The following is a 26793-nucleotide window of genomic DNA, read 5'->3' on the forward strand; positions in this document are numbered from 1 at the left end:
GGAATTGCTTTTTGGTATTGTAGTCATGAAGTCTGTGCTCATGCCTGTGTCCTGAATGATATTGCTAGGTTTTCTTCTAGGGTTTTTATGGTTTTAGGTTTTACATTTAAGTCTTTAATCTATCTTGAGTTAATTTTTGTATAAGGTGTAAGGAAGGGGTCCAGTTTCAGTTTTCTGCATATGGCTAGCCAGTTTTCCCAGCACCATTTATTAAATAGGGAATCCTTTCCTCATTGCTTATTTTTGTCAAGTTTGTCAAAGATCAGATGGTTGTAGATGTGTGGTGTTGTTTCTGAGGCCTCTGTTCTCTTCCTTTGATCTATATATCTGTTTTGGTACCAGTACTATGCTGTTTTAGTTACTGTAGCCTTGTAGTATAGTTTGAAGTCAGCATGATGCCTCCAGCTATGTTGTTTTTGCTTTGGATTGTCTTGGCTGTACGGGCTCTTTTCTGGTTCCATATGAAATTTAAAGTAGTTTTTTCTAATTCTGTGAAGAAAGTTGATGGTAGCTTGATGGGAATAGCATTGAATCCATAAATTACTTTGGACAGTATGGAAAATGGCTTTTTTCTAAAACAAAAAAAATAACAGATTCTGGCAAGGATACAGAGAAAGGGGAACGCTTATACACTGTTGGTGGGAATGTAAATTAGTAAAGCCACAATGGAAAACAGTATAGAGGTTCGCAAAAAAAATGAAAAATAGAATTACCATATGATCCAGGAATCTGACTGCTGGATATATACCCAAGAGTAAGGAAACTAGTATATCAAAGAGATATCTGCATTGCCATGTTTATTAAAGCTCTATTCACAATAGCTAAAATATGGAATCAATCTAGGTGTCCATTAATGGATGGGTGGATAAAGGAAATTTGGTACATAGACACAATGGAATATTATTTAGTCATAAAAAAGAAATCCTGTCATCTTTACCAACAATAGAGGACATTATGTTAAGTGAAATAAGCCATACACAGAAAGACATATACTGCAAGTTATTACTCATATGTGAGAGCTAAAAACACTGATCTCATGGAGGTAGAGAGTAGAATGATGGTTATTGGAGGCTGGGGAAGATAAGGAGGGGTTGGTTAATGGGTACAAAAATGCAGTCAGGAATAAGATCTATTCGTTAGCATAATAGGGTGATTATAGTTAACATTAATTTATTGTATACTTTAACTGGAAGAGTTGATTTGGAATGTCCCCTACATTAAAAAGTGGTAAATATTTGAGATGACGGATATCCCAACTACCCTGATATGATCATTACACATTATATGCTTCTATCAAAATATCACAAGATCTCTATAAATATATACAACTATTATGTACCCATGAAAATTAAAAATAAATTTTTTTAGAAAAATTTAAATTTCAGAGTGTGTATCATTTCACCTTAGGAACACACAAACATGTTTATAAACCATTTTACCATTGTAAATCTCAACCAGTCTTCTGAGATCGAATCAACTGGAATTTCTTTAGCTTCAGGTAATAGCTCAGCTCCATTGGTTATTAAAGAGACATATTAGAATAAATGGGTTCCCTCTTCATTAAGAAAAAATGAGCTTATATTTCTCCATTAGGATTTGCATTTATTTCTGCTCAAGCCTAAGAGGGCTACTAGTTTAATTGCACTTTAAATACAAAAATCTAAGTTTTTTGGACCATAAATATCGTATGAAATCCAGCTCCAAACCCATATGAAAATAAGCTAGAGGCCATGAATTCATTTGGGAGACTTATTCTTCCTCCACCAAGAACCAAGGTGAGATAGACAAATTTCTATGCTGTTACTGCAGAGCATTTTGTTTTCTAATTCACCTTTTCACCATAAGTGTAGCACTTTATGTGTGCATAAGGATATCTGGATGTGTGCATAAGGATATCTGGATGTGTGCATAAGGATATCTGGATGCGGGTCCTGAATTTAAATTTCCTGCTCTTCTGAGATTGGCCCTTAAAAACCCAAGTCTTGGGTCATCTAGGACGCTCTAAATTTCCTCCAGGCAAGGTCTTTAGTGTTTATTTACATCTCTATATTCATATTCCTACTTCCTGTCTGTCCTTAGGTGAATACTTTCTTCAACTCTGAGCCACATTTAGGGGACATTCTTCATATTTATTTTTTTGAGACAGAGTATCGCTCTATCATCCAGGATGGAGTGCAGTGATGCGATAGCTCACTGCAACCTCCACCTCCTGGGGAGAAGCGATTCTCTTGCCTCAGCCTCCCGAGTAGCTGGGACTACAGGCATGCACCACCACACCCAGCTAATTTTTCTATTTTTGATAGAAACAGGGTTTCACCATGTTGGACAGGCTGGTCTCATACTCCTGACCTCAAGTGATCCACCGGCCTCAGCCTCCCAAAGTGCTGGGATTACAGGTGTGAGCCACCGCACCCAGTCTCATTATTAATATTTTAATCTAGCATTTTGATACTTTCTTTTAGTAAGAGAATTTTTGAATCTTTTGTTTATCATGTTGCTAGAAATTGATTTCTTACTCCTCATTTCAGAAAGGCCACCTTAAATTACATACTCAAATATACACTAGTTTTTCAGGACTTAAGGCTAACTTTCTGGGGCAGAGGAAAGAGAAGAATTTGTAAGTACGAATCTCTCATAGGCAAACCTCTTCTCTCTGACAGTGTTTCAGCAAGCAGATTCGCTGAGTTCAGTCTGTTACCTGTTTTCTGAGCATTATTGTTCAAGGCACTGGGCCTGACAAACAGTCTTGAGGGATTTAGCAATTTAGTATGGATCTGCATGCTTGGTGTACTTTCTACTTACAATTGAGCTCCACTAAAACGAATGTATGAGGTGCTGGAGAAAGCTTCAATCAGGGTGTGTGAAGTTTCGATGCCAAATTGGGGGAAAACAGCAGGAAATATAAGTTCACTAGGCATCTGTAGATTTTGAAGTTGGAACATAGATTTCTTAATTAAGTAACTTTGATAGGCACATCTAAAGTAGCTAAAGACAAATAAAAATTTTACCTCTGAACCTTTTCATATTAGGGTTTAATCTTTTGCCAGGATTCTGTATAAAACAAGTAGAAATACTTTCTGTTAAGTTCCTCCTCTCCCTTCTCTGTGTGTAGCTCATCTGTTGAGTGATAATCATAAAGAAAAATTCACCATTGTCAAGCTTTCTTTGCATCTCTTCAAGTTAGTTGCTTCCTCTGCCTTTACAGAGTAGTTCACGCAAGTCCCTATTATGTGACTTATCATATGATGTCGTTGAAATACACTGGTTGTTTTTCCTCCTAAATCTATTTGCCTACCCTCATAATAACAGCTTTCATTTGTGAGCACTTTATAGGTGACAAGACATAGATGTATATTACATTTAAACTATAGCAAACGTGAGATAGATATAATTATTCCCATTTTATAGATGAGGAAACTGAGGATTATGAAAGCGATTTGAACTTGCCCAAATCTTAACAGCTAGTAAGTAGAAAGATCAGGATTAAACCAGGCATGATCTTCACACTGTGATCTTGACAACTGTACTGGATACTTACACTGTGATCTTGACTACTTTGCTTTAGTGACAAGAACATCCCCTTTTTTACTTTTATTAACTGCTCTAGTGCCTGGAGATGTTTCTAGAACATAGCAGGCACTCAGGAAATGTTTACTGAATGAAAGAGTGAAAATTCAAATACAGCTTTAATGGAAACTTTCATGAATTTAGAGTGAGCTCCAAATATTTACACATAGGCCAAAGTTTTACTTTTGGCATATCATTGCCTCAAGAAATAGGAATGTGCCAACTATCAAATTGTATATGTACACATACACACACTATATGAAATGTAGATAAGTAATTATTGTAACATTAGAACTGTAATATCATGTATTATAAAATCAGAATATCCAGGTATTGAATTTTGTCTCTAATCTGTCTTAAGATTTTCCCCATCACTGAGATCAGGGCTGGGCAAACTGCTACCTTTAGGCCAAATATGGTCTGCCACCTATTTTTATAAATAGAAGCTTAATTTTTATTTTTATTTATTTTTTATTACTTTATTTATTTTTTTGAGATGGAGTTTTGCTCTTGTTGCCCAGGCTGGAGTGCAATGGCGCAATCTTGGCTCACTGCAACCTCCACCTCCTAGATTCAAGTGATTCTCCTGCCTCAGCCTCCCAAGTAGCTGGGATTACAGGCATGTGCCACCACACCCGGCTAATTTTTTGTATTTAGTAGAGATGGGGTTTTACCATCTTGGTCAGGCTGGTCTTGAACTCCTGACCTCAGGTGATCCACCCACCTCGGCCTCCCAAAGTATCGCACCTGACCTAACAGCTGAATTTTTACAATAAACATTGGCATGTCCATTTGTTTACATAGTATCTAAAGATACAAAGGCAGAGATCAATAGTTGCAACAGAGACTGTATGGCCTGCCAAACCTAAAATATTTACTTTCTGACTCTTTATAGAAATAATATGGTGACCCCTAATATAGATCACTATTGTTCTATCACTGATTAACTATTGCTTTGCTCTACTTCAAGGATCTTCAAGATAGATTTAAAATTCAGCCAGGTGATGCTCGTCTATTTATAAATGGCCTTCGTGTTGATATGGATGTTTATGACCCTTTTAGGTAAGTATCAAATTATTGCTATAAATGAACTATGGTTTATATAAAAGTAAACATTGTCTTGAATTTAGTATAAGTCAAATTATGAAGATCACTTTAAAGATAAATACCTGTTTTTGATTGTACAAAACAGCTTTCTTCTACCAAAATGAGCAAGCCCAAAGTGTCTTAGAATATCAGAACTGGGAGAAATAGTCAAGATATTTATTTGGATGAGGGTTAGACCTATAATTACTTTGTCATTCTAAACTGTCTTTTATTGAAGAGTAGATTGATGATTTAGCAGAGAAGTTATTTGGAACTGGACTGAACAACCAGAGACCAGATAGGAACTGAAGTCAACTTGGGGTATTTCCCCAGAAGAGAGAAATTGACAAGAGGAATTTAAAGTGCTTGTATTTGAATGCTGGATGCTGAGTTCTTGTCCAAAAAAAAAAAAAAAAAATTCTTCAAAATTTTTTTTGCTCAGAATTTTGAACAGGACAGAATTAGGAAGTCCTTGCTTTATCAATGGTCACTCACCCAAAATTAAAAGTTGTGGGCCCAACAGAAGAGTTACTTTTATAGAGAAACAGAAAACTACATTAAAATTAATATTTGGAACATTAGATGAACTTAGGAAGCATACTTTAATTCAGAGATTCAGTTTTAATTCAATTGAATATACTTTTGTTGAAGTGAAATTATTTGAATTGTTTATTTAAATTCTTATCAGTTCCGAAATATGTTGGAAAATATATTGGAAAGACTGAGAAGTAGTTTTACCGAACATTTTTTACAGTTTTATCTCAAATGGGGTTTTTCTCTTTAGTTACTTGAATTCTTAGACCTAGTATTGTAAAAATAATAACCTAAGATAGATATATATAATACACATAGAAAGAGTAGAGAAGTTTTTAAATGCTAGCCTGTAAATTTCAGGGGAACAAAAATTATATATGTGCCCAGCAGCAGTGAAAACAGGTTTAAAGGAAGTAGAGAAATGGTATGGAGATTTTAGAAAGCTTTCTAAGGTAGTGTATGAGGAAATTTTTATGGCAGGAATATTTTCACATATAATTTAGGAAGGCTGTAGGTTATTAAAAAAATAAAACCCCCCAGCTCCTACACCTGGTCGTTAGTGATTTGCAGGATGTGTGCTACATTTTTATTCCTCATTGATTTGATCACTAGTTAATGCTACCATGATTCTCTTAAGAAGAGACAAAATGTGAGAATAGTTGTATCATCTGACATTTTTGAGGATAGCATAATCAAAAAAGTTCTCAGAAAAAGATCGGAGGATGTGGAATAAAATTAATGCAAAGAGGAAGATGAATGGAAGAAAATAAGGAAATGGAAGTAAAATGTCATATTACAGAGACATCATATAGAGAGAGGTTTTATGCAACCACTACTTTGGAATTGTCCATGTGGGGAAAGAACAGGAGTAAGGATTTATTTTGTGCTCCCTTCCTGTCTCCTGTCAGTCGTTGCTTTACTGGGTTGTGGAGAACCAATAACATGCCCCATACATGGCCCAGCCCTTCTTGCTCTGATCCTGAGAGTAGTGGGAGGAGCCAGAGCCTCCATGGGTTAGGATTAGATCAGCATTGGTTCTATAAAGGCCTTCATTTCACCCCCAGGGAGGCTGAGACAGTCGGAACATGTGACTTTGGGGAGAAAGGCAAGTAGGACTGATGAAGTACATAAGCAGGTTCTTATATATCTACATTAAAACATTCTGTTCTAGCCCATTAAAGAGTCCCGTTTATATTTTTGCCTCTGAATAGTCGCCTCAGCCACAGACTTGAAGAGTAGTTTAAACATTTAGATTCCCCAATTTGTTGTCAATGGGGTTATTGTTGGTTGTTTACAGTAATACTTTCTATTATGTTTAAGAACTATCAAATTATATGTAACAAAAAATTTAAATTTGTATTCAAACACGTGTGAACTTCATGATTTAATGGAGCTTCCTCTGTATTAGAATTTTATACTTTATGTCTTGTTCGATCTTACATTATTTTTGTAGTAGGTTTGTCAAAAGAGTGACCTAATATTTTTTTTCTCATTTTTGGCTTTCTCAGGGCTGATCATATCCTCACCACTTTGATAAAGAATACAATAGTCTTTGTTGTTTTATCTTTTATATAATAATAAGCTTTTACTACCACTAAAAAAATTACGTAAGTTTACTCTGGGTAACTAATTAGAACTATTTGCCTTATTTCTTAATGAGTTTAATATATTTTTCCTGCTATTAATGAAGATACCAAAAAATCTCATTTCTAATGCTTTAAGAAGTCTATCAAACTTTAAAAGATTTGTTTTTAATTTGGAAAATCAAAATAAAACTTTTTTCTTTGAATATATAGTATTTTGGATATGCTGAAATTAGAAGGAAAAATGATGAATGGCCTTCGCAATCTTGGGATCAATGGGGAACATATGAGCAAATTTTTAAAATTAAATTCACACATTTGGGAATATACTTATGTATTAGATATTCGACATTCTTCTATAATGGTAAGTGCTTATGCTATTCCTTGTTCTAAAACCTGTAGTATACTTAAGGCTTAACATAAAACGAAGTATCAGCAGGCCTGATGATAAATGTCAGCATTTTGGAACAGTTCTCAGTGAAAAGAGAAAGTAGAACTATAGACCCATCTTCTCTCCCACTTGCAGCTTCGTTCTCCTTCTTCATAGTCTCTGTTTTGTCACAAGAATACCTACTCACTCTCATTCAGTGTCCTTTCCACCTTCAGAGATAACAACAGAATAACCACATGAACAATAACAACAAGACACCAAATACATAGTTAAAATCTGAGGTGTATAAAAGTGCTACCTTAACATGATGAAAGTCCTGCCTAAACAATCTGCAGTGGCCTCCAAAGGTTCTGGTGTGTGTATTACAGCCCAAGTGATTTTTCGAAAAAAATTTCATCTTATTACCCTTTGTTGCTTAAGCAGAGAAGTGGTCTTCAGTATGGCCTATGAGGCTGCAGATGGCTGCTCTCACCTTTCATTTCTTAGACTGTGAAACGTTCTTTTCACCACTATCCTTTATCTCATGCTTAGAAAGCACTTTTTCTTTTCTTTATCCAGTTAACTCCTATTCCTTTTTCAAACTTAGGTTGAAATAGCCCTTTCTGAGAGAAACTTTCCTTAACAATCCAGATGATTTTTTAAATCTACACATTGTGTTAGAGAATCCCCAGAGACCACCCTGTAATCCAGTGATTTGCTAGAAGGACTTGCAAGACCCAGAAGTTGTTATATTCATGGTTATGGCTTAGTAGGGCAAAATGATGTGAAAAAATCAGCAGGGGTGAAGTCCAGAGTAAACCAGGTGTAAGCTTCCAAGAGTTCCCTCGTAGTGGAGTTGTAGGCTTAATGTGATATGTGACAATATGTGCAAAGTGCTCCCTACCAGGGAAGCTCACTTACTTGAGCCTGAGTTCAAGATTGTGAGAGACGATCCATCATGTAGACATACAGTGGCTCTCTGTACCTGCCATCAGTGGCTGAAGCTCCAGACTGAGGAAAAGCAGATGTTTATTACAACTCAGATTGTTTAAACTCTCTAGACAAACTGCTGGAACTGCTGCAGCATGGCTCAGGGTTCTAACTGTGCGAAACACTCTTTTATCAATCAGAACATTCCAAGAGCTTAATTATCAGGACCCAGTCAAGAGACAGTCACGTAAACAGACCCTTCTTGGGAATATCCAAGGTGCGAGCAACCCATGCCTGTTGAGTGAACCCTTTCGTACACACATGTGTATGTGTATAATGTGATTCTTCATACAGGTATACATGTATGGGTGTAGCAAATGTATTAGGCCATGCTTACATTGCAATAAAGAAATACCTGAGACTGGGTAATTCATAAAGAAAAGAAGTTTAATTGACTTACAGTTCTGCAGAGTTTATAGGAAGCATGGTGCCAATATCTGTTTGGCTTCTGGGGAGGCTTCAGGAAGCTTTAATTCACAGCAGGGGGCAGAGAGGGAGCAGGTATCTCATATGGCAAGAACAGGAGTGAGAGTGTTGGAGGGTAGGTGCCATACATTTAAACAACCGGGTCTTGCTAGAACTCACATCACAAAGACAACACCAAGACATGAGGGATCTGCCCCCGTGACCCAACATGTCCTACCAGGCCCTACCTCCGGCATTGGAGATTACAATTCAACGTGAGATTTGAGTGGGGACAATTATCCAAATTATATCAGCACATATACATACATTATATGTCAGAACTATTAATCCCTTTGTATACTTAGCACAGTTATAGTTTTACATTTATCCTGTGATGCTTTTATATCTGTTTTTTTATTAGAGTCTATATAAAGTTCTTGAAGGTAGAAATTTGTTTCATTTTTTCTCTTACCATTATGTCCTTGGTTTTAGTAGGTACTCAATAAATATAAATATTCCCTAAATGAATAAGTAACTATCTAAGACAACAAAAAACATCATTTTTAATGATGAAACTCTGGAAGCATTACAATTACAACATGATCAATATAATTATGATTTAATATTATTATAAAAAGAGTATTAGAAATGAGAAAATAAAAATATTGTGTGACAAGATTGTATAACTGAAACTCCTCAAAGAAAGCTATAATAAAAGGCTTTTAATAAAATGGGTTTGAAGTGACATGATAAAGATCAAAAGCTTTTCTTTCAAAATATATTTGGAAGATAATGATTTATTCACAATAACATAAAAATGTAAATACCCTAATAACCACTATGAAATAATATCTCAGTACCTATTAAAAACTAGAATTTAACTGAGGACGTGTAAATCAGCATATCCTTTTAAAAAGTTATGCCTGGCCAAGCACAGTGTCTCATGCCTATAATCCCAGCAGTTTTGGGAGGCCAAGGCAGGTGGATCACGAAGTCAGGAGATTGAGACCATCCTGGCCAGCATGGTGAAACCCCGTCTCTACTAAAAGTACAAAAATTAGCCGGTGTGGTGGCACGTGCCTGTAGTCCCAGCTACTTGGGAGGCTGAGGCAGAAAAATCACTTGAACCTGAGAGGTGGAGGTTGCAGTGAGCCAAGATCGCCCTACTGCACTCCAGCCTGAGCAACAGAGTGAGACTCCATCTCAAAAAAAAAAAAAAAAAAAAAAGGGCTGGGCGTGGTGGCTCACGCCTGTAATCCCAGCACTTTGGGGAGGATGTGGTGGGCGAATCACGAGGTCAGGAGATCAAGACCATGCTGGCCAAAATGGTGAAACCTTGTCTCTACTAAAAATACAAAAATTAGCTGGGTGTGGTGGCACGTGCCTGTAGTCCCAGCTACTTGGGAGGCTGAGGCAGGAGAATAAGTTGAACCTTGGAGGCAGAGGTTGCAGTGAGCTGAGATGGTGCCACTACACTGCAGCCTGGCAACAGAGCAAGACTCTATCTCAAAAAAAAAAAAAAGAAGTTATGCCTGTGGTGCCCTTATAATGATACATAGTTTATCTAGTAAGTTCACTCCTGGAAGCTATCATAAAAAAATAGTGGGAAATGGAAAAAAAGCTTTATTCCCGAAGATATGATTATCACTACATATTTTGAAAACAAACAAAATAGAAACTAGTTACCTAACAGAGAAGTGTTACAAATTTTACATTCACACAATCGAGTATTATTGACATGAAAATTATGTTTATAAATATGACAAGATAATGATTCTGTTAAGTAAAAAATATAGAATTATGTCATGTAAAAATACGGGCAGAAGATTAGAAGGAAATATATCGAAATTTAAGGCATTAATGGGTGATGTGGTTTAATGGGTAGTTTTAATTTTTTTCATCATGTTCTGTGAATTCCAGACTTTTAACCATGGGTATGTATTATTTACATGATCATAAGAAAATAGTTTTTTGTTTTTTTTTAAATTGATACACAATATTTTACATATTTATGAGATTCATGTGATATTTTCTTATGTATGTGAAATGTGTAATGATCAAATCCATATATTTGGGGTATCCGTCACTAGCAGTATTTATCCTTTCTATGTGTTGGGAACATTTCAAGTCCTTTTTTCTAGCTACTTTGAATTATATAATATATTGCTGCTAACTATAGTCACCCTACTTTGCTATTGAATAGTAGAATTTATACCTTCTATCTAACTGTATAGATAACTTTTTTTTGTTTGTACCTATTGACTAACCTCTTCATCAACCCCTCCTACCAGCACGCCCTTCCCAGCCTCTGGTATCTATCATTCTACTGTAACTCCATGAGGTCAACATTTTTATTTCCCACTTATGAGTGAGAACACGGTATATTGGTCTTTCTGTGTCTGGCTTATTTCACTTAACACAGTGACCTCCAGTTTCATCCATGTTGCTGAAAATGACATTTCAGGCCGGGCGCGGTGGCTCACGCTTGTAATCCCAGCACTTTGGGAGGCCGAGGCGGGCGAATCACGAGGTCAGGAGATCAAGACCACGGTGAAACCCCATCTCTACTAAAAAAAATATAAAAAATTAGCCGGGCGTGGTGGCGGGCGCCTGTAGTCCCAGCTACTCGGAGAGGCTGAGGCAGGAGAATGGCGTGAACCCGGGAGGCGGAGCTTGCAGTGAGCCAAGATTGCGCCACTGCACTCCAGCCTGGGCGACAGAGCGAGACTCTGTCTCAAAAAAACAAAAAAAAAAAGAAAATGACATTTCATTCTTTTCTGTGGCCAAATAATACCCCATTGTGAATGTATACCACATATTCTTTATCCATTCATCTGTTGATAGACACTTATGTTGATTATATATGTTTGCTATTGTGAATAGTGCTATAATAAACATGCAAGTGCAGTATCTCTTTGAGATGTTGATTTCTTTTCCTTTCAATAAATACTTCATAATGGGATTGCTGGATTGGAGAGTAGTTCAGTTTTTAGATTTTTGAGAAATCTCCATAGTGTTTTCCGTTGTGGTTATACTAGTTTACATTCCCAGCAACTGTCTATAAGAGTTTCCTTTTTCCACATCCTCAGCAACATCTGCTATTCTTTTATCTTTTTAATGATAGCCATTCTAACTGGGGTAAAATGATATTCCATGTCACTTTTATTTACATTTATCTAATAATTAGTGATGTTGAACATTATTTATATACTTGTTTGCCATTTGTATAATTTCTTATGAGAAATTCAGATCTTCTGCCCCTTTAAAAATCAGATTATTTGTTTATTGTTGAGTTGTTCAACTTCCTTGTATATTCTTGATATTAGTCCCTGTAGGAATCATTTGCAAATATTTTCTCCCATCGAACAGACTTGCTCTTCACTCTGTTGATTTTTTTCTTTGCTGTGCAGAAGATTTTTCCCATTTGTCTTATTTTTACTTCTGTTGTCTATGTTTTTGAGGTCTTAGCCATAACATCTTTACCTACTAGACCAATGTCCAAAAGTGTTTGCCTTATGTTTTCTTCTGGTAGTTTTATACTTTGGGGTATGTTTAAGTCTTTATCCATCTTGAGTTGATTTCTGTACATGGTAAGTGACGGCGGTCTAGCTTCATTATTCTGCATATGGATATCAGATTTTCCCAGAACCATGTATTCAAGAGCCAGAGAAAGTAGTTCTAACTACATTAGGGTAGAAAGTAGGAAACAAAATTTGCGGTATACTACAGGCCAGGTATACCTGCTTCTCATCACCCCCTGTATGACCCTTGTCTAGTGAGTAGTCAGACTTCTCTTCCTCATCTGTTGTAATTCACAGCGCAGAAAGAAAGTATTAAACTGAGTCTTTTAAACATTGAATCTAGAATGAGAAAAGGAATTCAGAAACCACAAAAAAGGGAAGCATTTTGGAAGAATTTAAGATACGTGTGGTAGTCTGTTTTCACACTGCTATAAAGAACTGTCTGAGACTGGGTAATTTAAAAAGAAAAGAGGCTTAATTAACTCACAGTTTCGCATGGCTAGGGAGGCCTCCAGAAACAACCATGGCATCACGGTGGAAGGGGAAGCCAGGCACATCTCACATGACAGCAGGAGTGTGAGGGGAGTGCCACACACTTTGACACCTTCAGACCTCACGAATATTCACTACCATGAGAACAGCAAGGGGGAAATCTGCCCCCATGATCCAATCACCTCCCACCAGGGCCCTCCCCTGACACGTGGGGATTACAATTAGACATGAGATTTGGGTGGGTACACAGAGCCAAACCATATCACTTGGTATCCAGAAAATGAGGAAAAAATACTTGCTTCTCCTTATTGTCCTCCCTCTGACCTATTTCCAGCTCTTTGTGTCTGATACCTCCTGTAGAATATAGCCATTGCCTTGACTGAAGCATAAACATTGACCTGTAATAATTTGGTTAAGATTGTTTATAATGTTTATTTCTCATGCTTCTTATGCACTATCTTTTGCCTAAAGATTTTCCTTCTAGGAAAGTTTATTTTGATCCACTCGTGTGTGGATTCTGTGGGATCCTAAATCACTTTTCTGTAACATACTCCCCATCACTCCCAACTGGACCCACCTAAAAAAGAACCTAAAACTCAGTCATAACCATCTTCTAATATCAGTCCTTCAAATTTAGAGAAAAGGCAGCAAACTAATAGCATTAATGAGAAAAACTTAACAAATGAATCTTATGAGAAGTGAAAAAAAAATCGGTTTTTTCCATGATCAGTCAGATCTCTTAATATAGTCTGGAATTCTTCATGAAGAGAGTGTGGCAATATACTCAATAAGGTAACTTTTAAACGTGCTATCCAAAAGTGTGAAGTGTTTCTAGTGGGAGAAATTAGTACAGCTTAGGAAAGATTTTAAATTGAGTCTGCTGGTGAAAATTTCAGCAGCTGTTCAACAGCTGATGGAGATTAAGTAAAACTTTTTTTTGTATTGAGTGTCAAATCTAATAGCGTCTTTTTAGAAGTTGTTCAGATGAACACTAGCTCTAACTCTGAAGTTAGAACACTAGGATGAAGGAAAATTTCCTGTGTCTTCATAGTTTAGGTGAATAAACAAAAGGAGATTATAAATTCTAGCATCTGTAAAAGTTAACTACCCCTCAGGCTCATCTTTTTCATTGTGTGCTATACATACTTAAAATATTCTGCAACCATCTTGGAAAAATAACAAAGGCATTTGGTGTAGTAGAAAGGATTTTTAGATAAAGGGGAAAAGTACGTACACTCTGGCAAAAATGAGACTAACAATGAGAGATTTACCACCACATACTACTAACTTGTGCAAATATTCCTGTTTACACCTAATTCCCAAACACTATACAAACACCTGGAAGAAACTTGATCTGGGAAAATTCTCCCTTGGCAGGACTTTGTTCATGTGATTGTCACTTCATTGACATTATTGCACAACCAGCATTAATTTCATAATTAAAGGTGACAAAAATGATTAAGAAAGCTAGGCTGGGCACAGTGGCTCACGCCTATAATCCCAGCACTTTGGGAGGCCAAAGCGGGTGGATCATGAGGTCAGGAGTTTGAGGCCAGCCTGACCAACATGGTGAAACCCCATCTTTACTAAAAATAGAAAAATTAGCCGGGCATGGTGGCACGCGCCTGTAATACCAGCTACTTGGGAGGCTGAGGCAGGAGAATTGCTTGAATCCGGGAGGCAGAGGTCGCAGTGAGCCAAGATTGTGCCATGGCACTCCATCCTGGGTGACGGAGCGAGATTCTGTCTCAAAAAAAAAAAAATAAAAAGCTAAAAGTGAGACAGTTACTTTTACCTGGAGTTCAGATGTGTTGCTCTTCTCAGCACTTATTGTTAGAACTGCATCCAAAGACTCTCTAATTATATTTTGTCACAGCATATATATATATATATATATATATATATATATATATATATATGTGTGTGTGTGTGTATGAAAGATGTCAAAATACCTGGAACAACAATGGTGGTTACCAAGGCAAGAGAAGATGCAATAAATAAAAGATTGCTAACAGGAATAGGATATGGCTCTGTTAAAATGAATTCACAGAAAAATGCATTAATCCCTCTGAAACATAAATAATTTTGATATCAGTTTTATTGATATTTATTGATATATGCATTACAAATATAATTGTGAAAGAATTTCTGTTTGATTGCCAGAGATATGCTATAGATCCTAAATAATACTATATTATGAATTAGATGAACACTGTTCATCTTAGGCTCAGTTTATTCTCTCAGTGCATAATATATGAAATTTATATCTCAAACCATCAAACACTTACAAAATTTGGGAAAAGGTCACATTTGCAGTGAAGAGTTCTGTCCCTTTTGCAAAACTTAGAAATTTAAACAAAAGCTTAACAAACTTGAAAATTTATATATCAGAAGACTTGTACTATGGAAGTCTCCCTTAATCCACAAGGGATTTGTCGAAGATACCCCCACCCACTCAGTGGATACCTGAAACCACACATAGTACCTAACCTTATATACAGTGTTTTGTTTTTTTGTTTGTTTTTGTTTTGTTTTGTTTTGAGATGAAGTCTTGCTCTGTTGCCCAGGCTGGAGTGCAGTGGCGCGATCTCGGCTCATTGCAAGCTCCAGCTCACTGCAAGCTCCGTCTCCCGGGTTCATGCCATTCTCCTGTCCCAGCCCCCCAAGTAGCTGGGACTACAGGTGCCCACCGCCACGCCCGGCTAATTCTCTGTATTTTTAGTACAGATGGGGTTTCACCATCTTAGCCAGGATGGTCTTGATCTCCTGACCTTGTGATCCACTCACCTCGGCCTCCCAAAGTGCTGGGATTACAGGCATGAGCCACTGCGCCCGGCCATGTTTTGTTTTCTTATATACATACCTACCTATGATAAGAGTTAATTCATAAATTAGGCACAGTAGAGATTAACCTTAGTAGCTAATAATAAATAGAACAATTATAAAAGTAGGTCATCATCCTCTACTCTTGTGCTTTGGGGTCACTAAGTGAAATAAGGGTTCCTTGAACACAAGCACTGTCATGCGAGATTTCATTACAATACTCAGAACAGTGCACAGTTTAAAACTTATGAATTGTTTATTTCTGGAATTTTCCACTTATTTTTGGACCATGATTGACTGAGGGTAACTGAAACTGTACAAAGAGAAACCACAGATAAAGGAAGACTACCGTACCTTATATGCCTCAAACCACCAAATTATCTAAAACTAATTCCTTAAACTTTCTCTTGGATTTTTGCCCAGAGTCCTGAATAGTTTCTTAAAGTTCAGATTGCACTAAAGTCGTTAAGTTCAGCCTTCACCTGCCTTGAGATAAGATGCAAGAAAAAGATGTACTATCATTTATCCATCTCCACTGTCAGATAGCTTGTCAGAGTTCAGATCACAGATCAAGATATGTGTTATAGCTTTGCTATTAATAACTTGGGAAAATGTGTCTGCAGTTACACAAAATCACGTTCAATAGCAACAAAAATACTAGATTAACATATTTACAGACAATTGTTAACAAACCCAAATGTTAATCTTTATAATTAAACTTAACCTTTTCTTAAAGGAAGACAGCTATTCAGCTACAGAAGAACAATACAATTAATATCGTATTAGAAAAATTAATATGTTCTATGGACACAGGGAAGGGAACATCACACACCGGGGCTGTCGTGGGGCCGGGGGGCTAGGGGAAGGGATAGCATTAGGAGAAATACCTAATGTAGATGACAGGTTGATGGGTGCAGCAAACCACCATGGCGTGTGTGTACCTATGTAACAAACCTGTGCGTTCTGCACATGTACCCCAGAATTTAAAGTATAATAAAAAAATTAATACATTCTCAAGGTTATATTTGAAAGCTACTAAATTTATGTCTGGTATCAACAACATTTAAAACAAAATAAACATGTAAAGGGAAGATGGAAACATAAGCATCAAAAAATCACTAACTTTCATATTTTTGCTAAAAATGAGCTTTGTGGCCAGGTGCAGTGGCTCACACCTATAATCTCAGCACTTTGGGAGGCCAAGATGGGCAGATCACTTGAAGTCAGGAGTTCGAGACCAGCCTGGCCCACACGGTGAAACCCCGTCTCTACTAAAAGTACAAAAAATTAGCTCGGAGTGGTGGCCTATACCTGTAATCCTAGCTACTCGGGAGACTGAGGTGGGAGAATCGCTTAAGCCCGGGAGGCAAATGTTGCAGTGAGCCGAGATCATGCCACTGTACTCCAGCCTGGGCAACAGAGTGAGACCCTGTCTCAAACAAACAAATAAATAAATAAATGAGCTTTGAAAATAGGAACTAATTTAACTTAAATCACCTCTATGAAAACTTAAAATATTCACTAGAAAGAACTCTTTGGAAAAGGAATTGGCTATGTTTTTATGTTGTGGTTTGAATAAGTCAACAGAATTGAAGTCTGTTTTATAAATATATAGGAACAAGAGAAATTTTCACATTAATATATTATAAAATTAAGAAGATACTGTTATTCACAAACTGGGTAAGTGTATTTAGACTCTTCCCTAGTATCTAATTCACAATAAATTAATTTTTACTTTATAGTCACTTTGGTGTATAGCTTCCTTGTCTGTAAAGTGAGGGTGTTGAACTACATGATCTCTACAATCTTTTTCTAATTTTTAACATTCTCATATTATTCTGAGACTATCCCATGGAAATCTTTCCAGTCAAGTAAATTGCTATAAAGACTCTGGAAATAGGTTAATAAATTATATAAAGTTTATCGCTAGAATAGTAAATTCAACAACTAATTCAGAATTCAACTAAAGTTGTTGAAATAAATACTGTCTTCAAATAAGTTACTTATTTTTTGTTCTTAAAAGCAGTAAAATAACAAGAATCAAGAAAGAAATTCTGTAAACAAATATTGTAATTATTTCTGAGACAATTGCAGTCAAGGAAAACAACTATACAATACAGAATATATCCAAATAGTCTATATCCTAAACACACTAAACAATAGTGTTGAAAACCTAATATGGTGAAATAAGATTAGATATAGGTAACATTGCTGTCTTCAATCTCAACAGAATTCTGTCTCTGAAAATCACTGTTTGATTTATTTTCATGTTTAGTTATGCTGTTCATATGAAGTAGAGAAAAAGCTTTATCTTGAAAATATTTATTATAACATTTGCAATAGAGAAAAATCCAGAAACAACTGGAATGTCCAGCCATTTAAAATGATGTTTATAGAGACAGAGACATGTTCTTAGAAAACCATGTTTAATGAAAAGGCAGGTTACTTTCTTATAAAAAAATTTATAAAGACAAGAAATGGAAATCAGTGTGTTGATGTTTATATCAGTGTTTATTCTGTTGAGGTGCGTTCTGTTTTTTCTTCTTTCCACTTTGGAAGTGGAAAATTAATTTTAATTTTTTAAAATTAACTTTAAAAATATATTGATCAATTTATAATTAGTTGATTATAGACATTAATTTTTTAATTACAAGAAAGCCAATAGATAGTAAGTTAGCTTTCTTGCCAAGTCTGAAGTGGGAGCTTCAGGACAACAGCAAACTGAAGCAGATTCTTTAAGGAATTTCCCATCTAAATCTCACGTTCACGTCTTTCCTGCTTGGTTATATTGGTGCATATATCATGAGGTTCAGATAAAGCTGATGTCGTGAAAAAGAAAAAGTTTATCATAAGCTTTTTGTCTTGAAGAAATCAATTCAACTCACGAATTCACTCAAGTGTAAAACAAAGACTTAAAGTTACCCACAAAAATACATTGGCCAATATTAAAATAATCACATTTATTTATTTCAAAATTTTGTATTATGAGTTTTACATAACACCAAAAACAATGACATACTTCCTCCACAGAGTGAGAAAACTGTGGCAGCAGAATATGAACTAGAATACTTACTACTGGAAGGACAATGCTTTGATAAAGTGACAGAACAGCCTCCTCGGGGTCTGCAGTTCACACTAGGCACAAAAAATAAACCTGTTGTGGTTGATACAATAGTGATGGCCAATCATGTAAGTATTATTTAATTGATGATATTTAATTTGACGTTTTGGTGAAATTCTCTGTTCTTAAGAGTAAAATGAAATAATCTTTATTCTGCTGTTGCTGAACAGTTTGCAGAAAACAAAATTGAATCTTTGAATAAGATAAATAAAACAAAAATGGGGAAAATCATGCTTTCATAATTTTTTTAACAGGTTATTGTAAAATCTCTTGGAATTGATTTATAGAATTTATTCATTCTACAGTTAGTAAATACTTTCTTGGATCATTCGTGTATTCATGAGCAATTCGATGGTTTTTAGTCATATTACTCAATGATTATTTTTTTCTCATCTTAAAAGGGGTATTTTCAATTAAAAGCAAACCCAGGTGCTTGGATACTGAGGTTACACCGAGGAAAATCTGAAGATATTTATCAAATAGTTGGGTGAGTTATGCAGACTGCTTTTAAATTTTTACACATAAATACGTTTTTAGTGTAATACAACCAAGATAATCAAAACAACAATTAAAGTGTTAAGATTGGCCTGGCACAGAGGCTGAAGCCTGCAATCCCAATACTTTGGTAGGCCGAGGCAGGCAGATCACGAGGCCAGGAGTTCAAGACCTGCCTGGCCAACATGGCAAAACCCCGTCTGTACTAAAAATACAAAAATTTGCCAGGCATGGTGGCACACACCTGTAACTTCAGCTATTCAGGAGGCTGAGGCCCAAGAATTGCTTGAACCTTCGGGAGGCGGAGGTTGCAGTAAGCAGAGACCGCACCACTGCACTCCAACCCGGGACAGAGAGCAAGACCCTGTCTCAAAAAAAAAAAAAAAAAAAAAAATGATGACTGGGTTAGGTCTGAACATCAGCAAGAGGGCAAAATAGGACATTCCGGTGCTCATACCCATGCAGAAACATCAATTTGAACAACTATCCACTCCACACATGAAACTACCTTAATAAAAACTAAGGAACGAGGTGAGCTGTTACAGCACTGCAGTGTAGCACAGAAATAAGAAAGACACATTGAAGAGTGTAGGATAATTTACATTACATGCATCACTCCTTCCTCCACCTGATACAGCACAGCTGGAGAGATACCCCCTTGGAGGAAGGAGAGGGAAGTGAGCAGCAGACTTTGCCTTGGACCGCAAAACCATGCTCACCCCAGTAAAACCCAAAGCCAGGTAGGCCTCACAGCCCCCACTTAATGCTGGTACCAGAAGACTGAGCTGCCAGATCCTGTAGCCCCAAGCTCCAAATCTGCCTGGTAGATTCAGTTTCCAAGCCTGCCCAACCACCAGGCCTACCCCAGAAGCCCTGGGCTGTTGCCCAGCCCCAATGCCAGGCCCACCCCCACAAATTCAGGCTCTTAGACTTTTCCCTGTACCAGCATAATTGATATTTTGATCATTTAATGACAATATAGTGTATACATTATATCTTACATAACACCATTATCCTTCGGTTATATTCAGTTTGGAATTGTTTTTTTGCACAATAATTTTCCTGTTGATCAGTGAGCCATAGTAGAAAGCAGGAGTCATCACACTTTTTTGGTAAGGAGCCAAAAGTAAGTATTTTTGTTCATTTGAGAGCACATGTGGTCTTTGGCAAAATTTTTTTAACAATTATTTTAAAGTATAAAAATCAGTTTTAGCTTAGGGCTATTAAAAAAATACACCATAAACCTGATTTGGTTTACTGGCCATAGTTTGCCAACTCTTGATAAAGTCTTTTTTATGCCCTTAATAAATATCTCTAGATTTCATTGCTTTCAATAAATACTTACTGAGAACCTTTTATTATACCACACATTGTACTCAACAAAGATAATATAGGAGTAGGGGTTACGGTATCTTTTTTCACCACTCTTTCCCCTTTATTTTATACTGTACCTAGCTCATAGTGTCAGTTAATAAATGTGCTTAATGGCTTATGCACACAGAGACAGGGATGCTTAGTTCTGTGGTAGAGGTGGGTAGGAGGAAGTCAGTATTGACATTAGAGATGATATAGTACCTCAAGAGAGTGGAAGAATTAATAGGAAGTTACTAGTCATACCATAGATGGAACATTCCAGGAAGAGGGTAGACATGCACATCTCCCATCTAAAACTCTTAGGGCCATATGTGTTTTAGAGTTTAGAAGTTTTTCGTTTGGAAAGTTAATACAGTACACATATCATATATTATGACGTATATCCCAGCAGGATCTGAGAAAGCCCTTTATTAAACATCATTTGTATTGCAGAATGCGTTAATATTCACACTAAAAGGGTTTATGTAAATGACTGAAAAAGAATGAAAAGACAATCCACAGACTGGGAGAAAATCTTTGCAAAGCATATATCTGACAAAGAATTTATATACAGAATATATAAAGACTATCAGAACTCAATATGAGAACAAATAACCAGATAAAAAATGTGCAAAAGTCTTGAACAGACACTCTACCAAAGAAGATATATGGATAAGTACAGAATGTATTTAACATTGTTAGTCATTAAGAAAATCTACATTAAAACCACGAGATATGCCACATATCTATTAAAATGACTAACTTTATAAAAAGAATGACAATATCAAGTGTTGGTGAGGATATGGAGTAACAGGAGCTGTTTTTCACTTCCATTGGGTATATAGAATGGTACAACCACTTTTGAACAATCGGACAGTTCCTAGAAACTTTAAATTTACACTTAGGCTAGGCATGGTAGTTCACACGTGTAATCCTAGCACTTTGGGAGGCCAAGGTGGGAGGATTGCTTGAGCCCAGGAGTTTGAGACCAGCCTGGGCAATATAGCAAGACCTACCTCTACATAAAATCAAAAAAGTAGCCAGGCCCAGTAGCACACGCCTGTAGTCCTAGTTACTTGGGAGGCTGAGGTGGGAGGATCAGTTGAACCCACGAGGTGGCAACTGCAGTGAGCCATGATCATGCCACTGCACTCCAGGCTGGGCAACAGAGTGAGACCCTGCCTCAAGGAGGAGGAGGAGGAAAAGGAAGGGGATGGAGAGGAAGGGGAGAAAAGGGGAGAAGAAGAATTTGCTTTCTGTGGTTTCAGTCACCCATGGTTAACCATAGTCCAAAAATATTAAGTGGGAAATTCCAGAAATAAACAAATCCTACGTTTTAAATTATGCACTGCTGAGTAATGTGATGACTTCTCACACCATCCTGCTCTGTTCCACCTGGAAAATCATTCCTTTGTCAGGTGTCTGCCCATGAGTCACTTAGTAGCATTCTCAGTTATGAGATCAACTGTCATGGGATCACAGTGCTTATATTCAGGTAACCCTCGTTTTACTTAATGACCACAAAAGGCAAGAGTATTGTGCCTAATTTATAAATAAGCCTTATCATAGACATGTATGTATAGGAAAAACATACGTTTAGGGTTCAGTACCATCCATGGTTTCATACATCCACTGGGTGTCTTCGAACCTATACCCTGTGGGTAAGTGGGGGTTGCTGTACTACTGCGTGTCTCCTTCTATAAGTTACAAAACACTAGATAATACAAACTATGGTGACAGAAATCACTTGGTGCGGTGGAATAAGCAGGCAAAAATAAGGGTGAGTATTGGAGATAAGCAGTTGAACAATGCTGTTTTGAGAACCCCCAGCCAAATTGAGTTCCAGTACTGGAGTGGCTAGTGACCTTGCCCTAATGAGGAATGAAAGGCAGCTGGATGTGAATGTTTACTGTGTGCCTTTCATGGGACACTTCATTTACCTGGTGGATGGTCTAATTCATAGTTGTCTGACCCCAGACCCAGTTTCCCTCACACAGGAAACTTGTTTATACTGACAGATGCCCGTGTGGCTCTTGTCTGACCCATGTGCAGTTTATGCTTGCCTGACCATCGCGGTGACACTGGGAACCCAACCTTGTGTTCTCCCCAGCATCCCCAAGAAAACCTGGTCTGGGATAGTCCCTGGCTCTTCCAATGGGTGGTGCAAATTTAATACACCACCACAATAAGAAATAAGTTCAAAGATTTATTACAAATCCTGGGCAGGAAGAGCTTCATCTCTAGGTCACATCAGGCAAGAATGAAGAGGAGTCAGGCAGAGAGAAAGAGAGAGCATGCATGCAACTAGCAGTATATACAAGGGAATAGAGCATGGGTCACTTTTGGTCTGTTTGAAGGGAAGGCAGGACAACAGAAGCCCAGTTTGCTAGGCAGGAAGGGGGTACCTCTAAGTTCTTATCTTTGGCTACCAGCTGGACCCATTTGGGTATGTTGTTCTAATGCCTATGCAGCAACCTATGCTACCTTGCTGTGTCATTCCCATTACAAATACACAGTTCCTACCCTCCCAAAACTCATTCCAGTAGAAAAGATAGTCAAGAAAATGAGTGACTATTGCATGTTCTAAGTTCTATAAAAGAGTGCTATGGTAGTATAGAAAATGAGCAAAATAGACTGTACCATTTATATTGACCCTTATAAAAGCCATGGTTTCAAGATATAATTTTAAGAAGCATTCATGCTTTGTTTCTGCTTTTTAAATTTTGTGCAAACTGCATTGCCAGGAACTCAGCATTTCTGTATCTGCCACTACCGTTTCACCATTATGTTTCACAAAGGGAAAGCCCTGTTTATGAATTGTGAGTCAAATCCCTTCTGTACCACCAACTATCTGTATGATCTTGTATAAGTTTCTTTGCTATTTGTAGTCTTTATTTCGTCATTACAAAAGGGAATAATCCTACCTCCCTTGTGAGGTTTTGCTAAGGACTAAATGAGAAAATCATTGTAGAATATTGAGTAAATGTCCATTTCCTCTCCACTTATTCCTTCTTTTACAAATACAGTTATACAATAGCACATGTATTATGTGAAACTAAAACTATACATGATTTAGGTTCTGTTTTATCTTCTTTACTATTATTTTCTATCATACACAGTTCATAAAGATGTTTTAGAGAGAAAATAGTTCTTGATATTATATTTGAAGTACCACTAACATATTAGTGCAAATTGTTTTTTCTCATTCACAGACAACTTTTGGCAGTAGAAATAACTTACAAATTTGTTTGTATTACTTATAAACAATAAAACCATATACTTAGTCATAATTTAATTCCACATATGATTAATGTCACTAGCTATCCAAAATGGAAAAAAATACATGTTACTGTGTAATAAAAAGTCTAACGAGGTCAATATAAAATATAACAAAAACTGATGTTGTTTATCCTAATTTATGTTTTAATTCTAATTGATATTACCTTTATAATTAGGAAAAATATTCCTGAAACCTGCTAAAAATCTAAGCTAAAATAATATTGATATGAGTTTCTAAGTTCAGATTTTAAAGCCATGACTAAATTATTTGATTTTTTTTAATTTGGCTTTCCACTTCTGAGGCATAATGCCCACAATGTGTACTTTCTGTGTCTGTCAATTTTTTGTAGTCATTAACTGCAGATTATTTGTGTATACTCCGTATTGGCTGTTACTTACCTTGAGTACAAAAAGTCTGAAAACTATTCTCCTTTATTTCTTTGTAGTCCTACCAAAGTTAGACAAATGCTGCTCAGATTTTCTTAATTAATTGTAGAGAATATTAGATACTTTATTTATGCACCTTCAATGCCAAATTATTGTGCTAGACTTCTCATTTGAAATCTTTACAAAAATCTTTTCTGCCAAAGTAACACTTGTAATCAATTTTAGTTTGGTACCTTTGAGACTGAACTGTTTCTCCCATGTTTTATATAGGAGGAAGGGCAAAGATATCAAACAAGGCTTTCCGTTCTTTCTCCGCAGGTACTCGAGTTGGTCCACCGTAACTTTGCTGGCTCTGCAGTAGTTAAAACTCACTCTCTGTGGACTCTTAAAAGTTCTCTATTGCTGTACTTCACTCTCCTTTAGTTTCCTGGTTCTGTTGGAGTGGTCTCCTCATACCTCCTGGTTGCCATATTGGCAGGACACATGACTACCCTTTGGTAACAACAAAACCAAATCGCTCTCCTTCTTGGCTGCATCTGATCTGTGGAAATACCTAGACATCAGTTGCCCAACAAACTCTAGTTCAGACCAGTTGCAGAGGCAGTAAGCACTCTCCTGACTCCTCGATTAGAGCAATAAATCAGTCCTCAAATATCCAATCCTGCTCCATGTACACTTTTAACTTTCCCAGACATGAGTCCTCTGTGCATCCCAACTTCAGAATATGTATTGCAAAGTGTCTTCTCCTTAAAGTGTCTACCTTACTGAGTTTAGAATGAGAAGGCAATACTTTTTCCCCTTCCGTCCTCATAGAGTATAGTGGTGGAGACTCACAATCTGACAACAGCTCTCTGTAAGGAAACTCTTCTGCTTTCATCTCACACAATCCCTTTTCTGAACATTTTTATATGCTTAGTCTCTCTGAGGGGCAATCTGCATATTGTGAGGGTATTGAGAATGGATGACTATGCATACTCACTTCGGTGTCTGGTAGCTATCTCTTGGGGTTTCAGTGGAAGCATTCTAGCATCCTTTTACCCCTACCCCCAATATTCTATTTAGTTCTTTACTATCATATTACCATTAGTTAAATGTAAATTTTAATGAATTCACCATTGATCACAGTTTTTATATGTCTTTTAATTTTCACATTTATTTTTTGTTTAGATGGTGTCTTAGGCCATTTTTTGCTGCTGTAACAGAATACCTGTGACTGAGCAATTTATAATGTACAGAAATTTCTTGGTTCATAGTTCTGGAAGGTTGGCAAGATTGAGGGACAGCATCTGGCAGAAGCCTTCTTGCTGCATTGCCCTATGGCAGAAGGCGGAAGGACAAGAGAGAGCAAGAGGGCCAAACTTGCCCTTTTGTGGTAGCACCACTTCCACCCGATGAGGGTGGAGCCTCATCACCTATAATCACCTATTAAGGGTCCCACCTCTTAATACTGCCACAATGGCAGTACAATTTCATCATGAGTTTTGGAGGGGAGGGACATTCAAATCGTAGCAGATGGCTGACTTCCCATAGTATCATAGAAGTATTTAACACAAGCAACTGGATGCTTTTACATTGTGTTGGGAAGGACTGGCGGAGCAAGCTCTCCAGGAGGGCTGGATCCTAGGAATGCTTGAGAGCAAAGCCAAGGAACTGACCAACCAGAAAGAGCTGCTACTTTCCCATCATCAGAAGTGAGAGAAAGCTAGAAGCTGCTGCCAGCAACACATCAACTGGCCTTTGGTACCCAGAAAGCTAAGCAATTACACACTGGAACACTGAAATAGAAAACCTCAATGTCTCCATGACTGTGCTTGACAAAAGAAGCTAGGCAAGCATCAGCACATTGCCGCGCTCACTTCTAAGTTCCAAATAACATGCAAATGTATCTATCTGTTTAGCAGAATCTAATTATCAACCGAAACCTTAGCTGCAAAGGAGTTGAGTAACAACAACAAAAATGGGTGTATCTTTCTAACTATTGCAGTGTATACTAAAGGTGGGATGTTGCCTGCCATATCATAATATACACCACCTTTCGACAAATAAGTTTTTTCAGAGACATTAGTGGTGTACCCTCAAATGTTTAAAACTTTGAGGTGGTCCTCAAAGGTTTAAAAATTTCTTTTGCAATTCTGTATGAATTATAACTTTCCTAAGTATTGAATAACAGCATTATAATTTTATTCAGAATTCTTGAAACAAGGCTTCATCATTGTTTCTTACCAGTTAGTGTTTTGGATGAAAAATATGAAGCCAATCTGATTTACATTTCTTCTCTGAAAATATAAATTTTTTTTTAGAATTTCAGGAGACACATGTATGAGTGCTTTTTTTATTAATCATGCTTTCTGACACAGTGAATTCTTTCATTTTGAAGCAAATGGCTTTTACTGAGATTCAGTATTCTTTTGAATCTCATTGAGAATATGAATTATTTGAATGCTTCCCTTTTTTCTGCATTAATGCCTTATCAATGAAGTCCATTTCCTCTGACTGCTTAGCTTGTTCCCTTCATTTAAGCTGCTAATTTTCCTCATGTATCCAGAGGTTTCAGGTGCTTAGCATTGTTGGTAAAGGTCCGATAGTACAGTGGTGAAGAGCCAGACTATCTAGACTCAGTTTGGATCTAGGATAATAATTGTACTTTCCTCAAAGGATGGTTGTATGGATTAAGTGAGTGAGCATCTGTGAAGTGCTTAAAACAGTGCCTGAGGATGTGGAGAAATAGGAACACTTTTACACTGTGGGTGGGACTGTAAACTAGTTCAACCATTGTGGAAGTCAGTG

The 26793-nt window shown here is 36.9% G+C and overlaps 1 protein-coding gene across 1 annotated transcript in view; it reads left to right on the plus strand.

Annotated features, from left to right (window-relative positions):
* LOC129463763 (UDP-glucose:glycoprotein glucosyltransferase 2-like) overlaps positions 1–26793 on the plus strand; it is a 142415-nt gene that overhangs the window by 72329 nt on the left and 43293 nt on the right. The window contains 4 exon segments of the mRNA XM_063619093.1: positions 4538–4629; positions 6984–7134; positions 18402–18560; positions 18894–18979. Of these exon segments, the coding sequence (XP_063475163.1) occupies positions 4538–4629; positions 6984–7134; positions 18402–18560; positions 18894–18979 (488 nt within the window).

This window comes from Symphalangus syndactylus, chromosome 15, assembly GCF_028878055.3.
Source record: "Symphalangus syndactylus isolate Jambi chromosome 15, NHGRI_mSymSyn1-v2.1_pri, whole genome shotgun sequence".
Lineage (NCBI taxonomy): Eukaryota > Metazoa > Chordata > Mammalia > Primates > Hylobatidae > Symphalangus > Symphalangus syndactylus.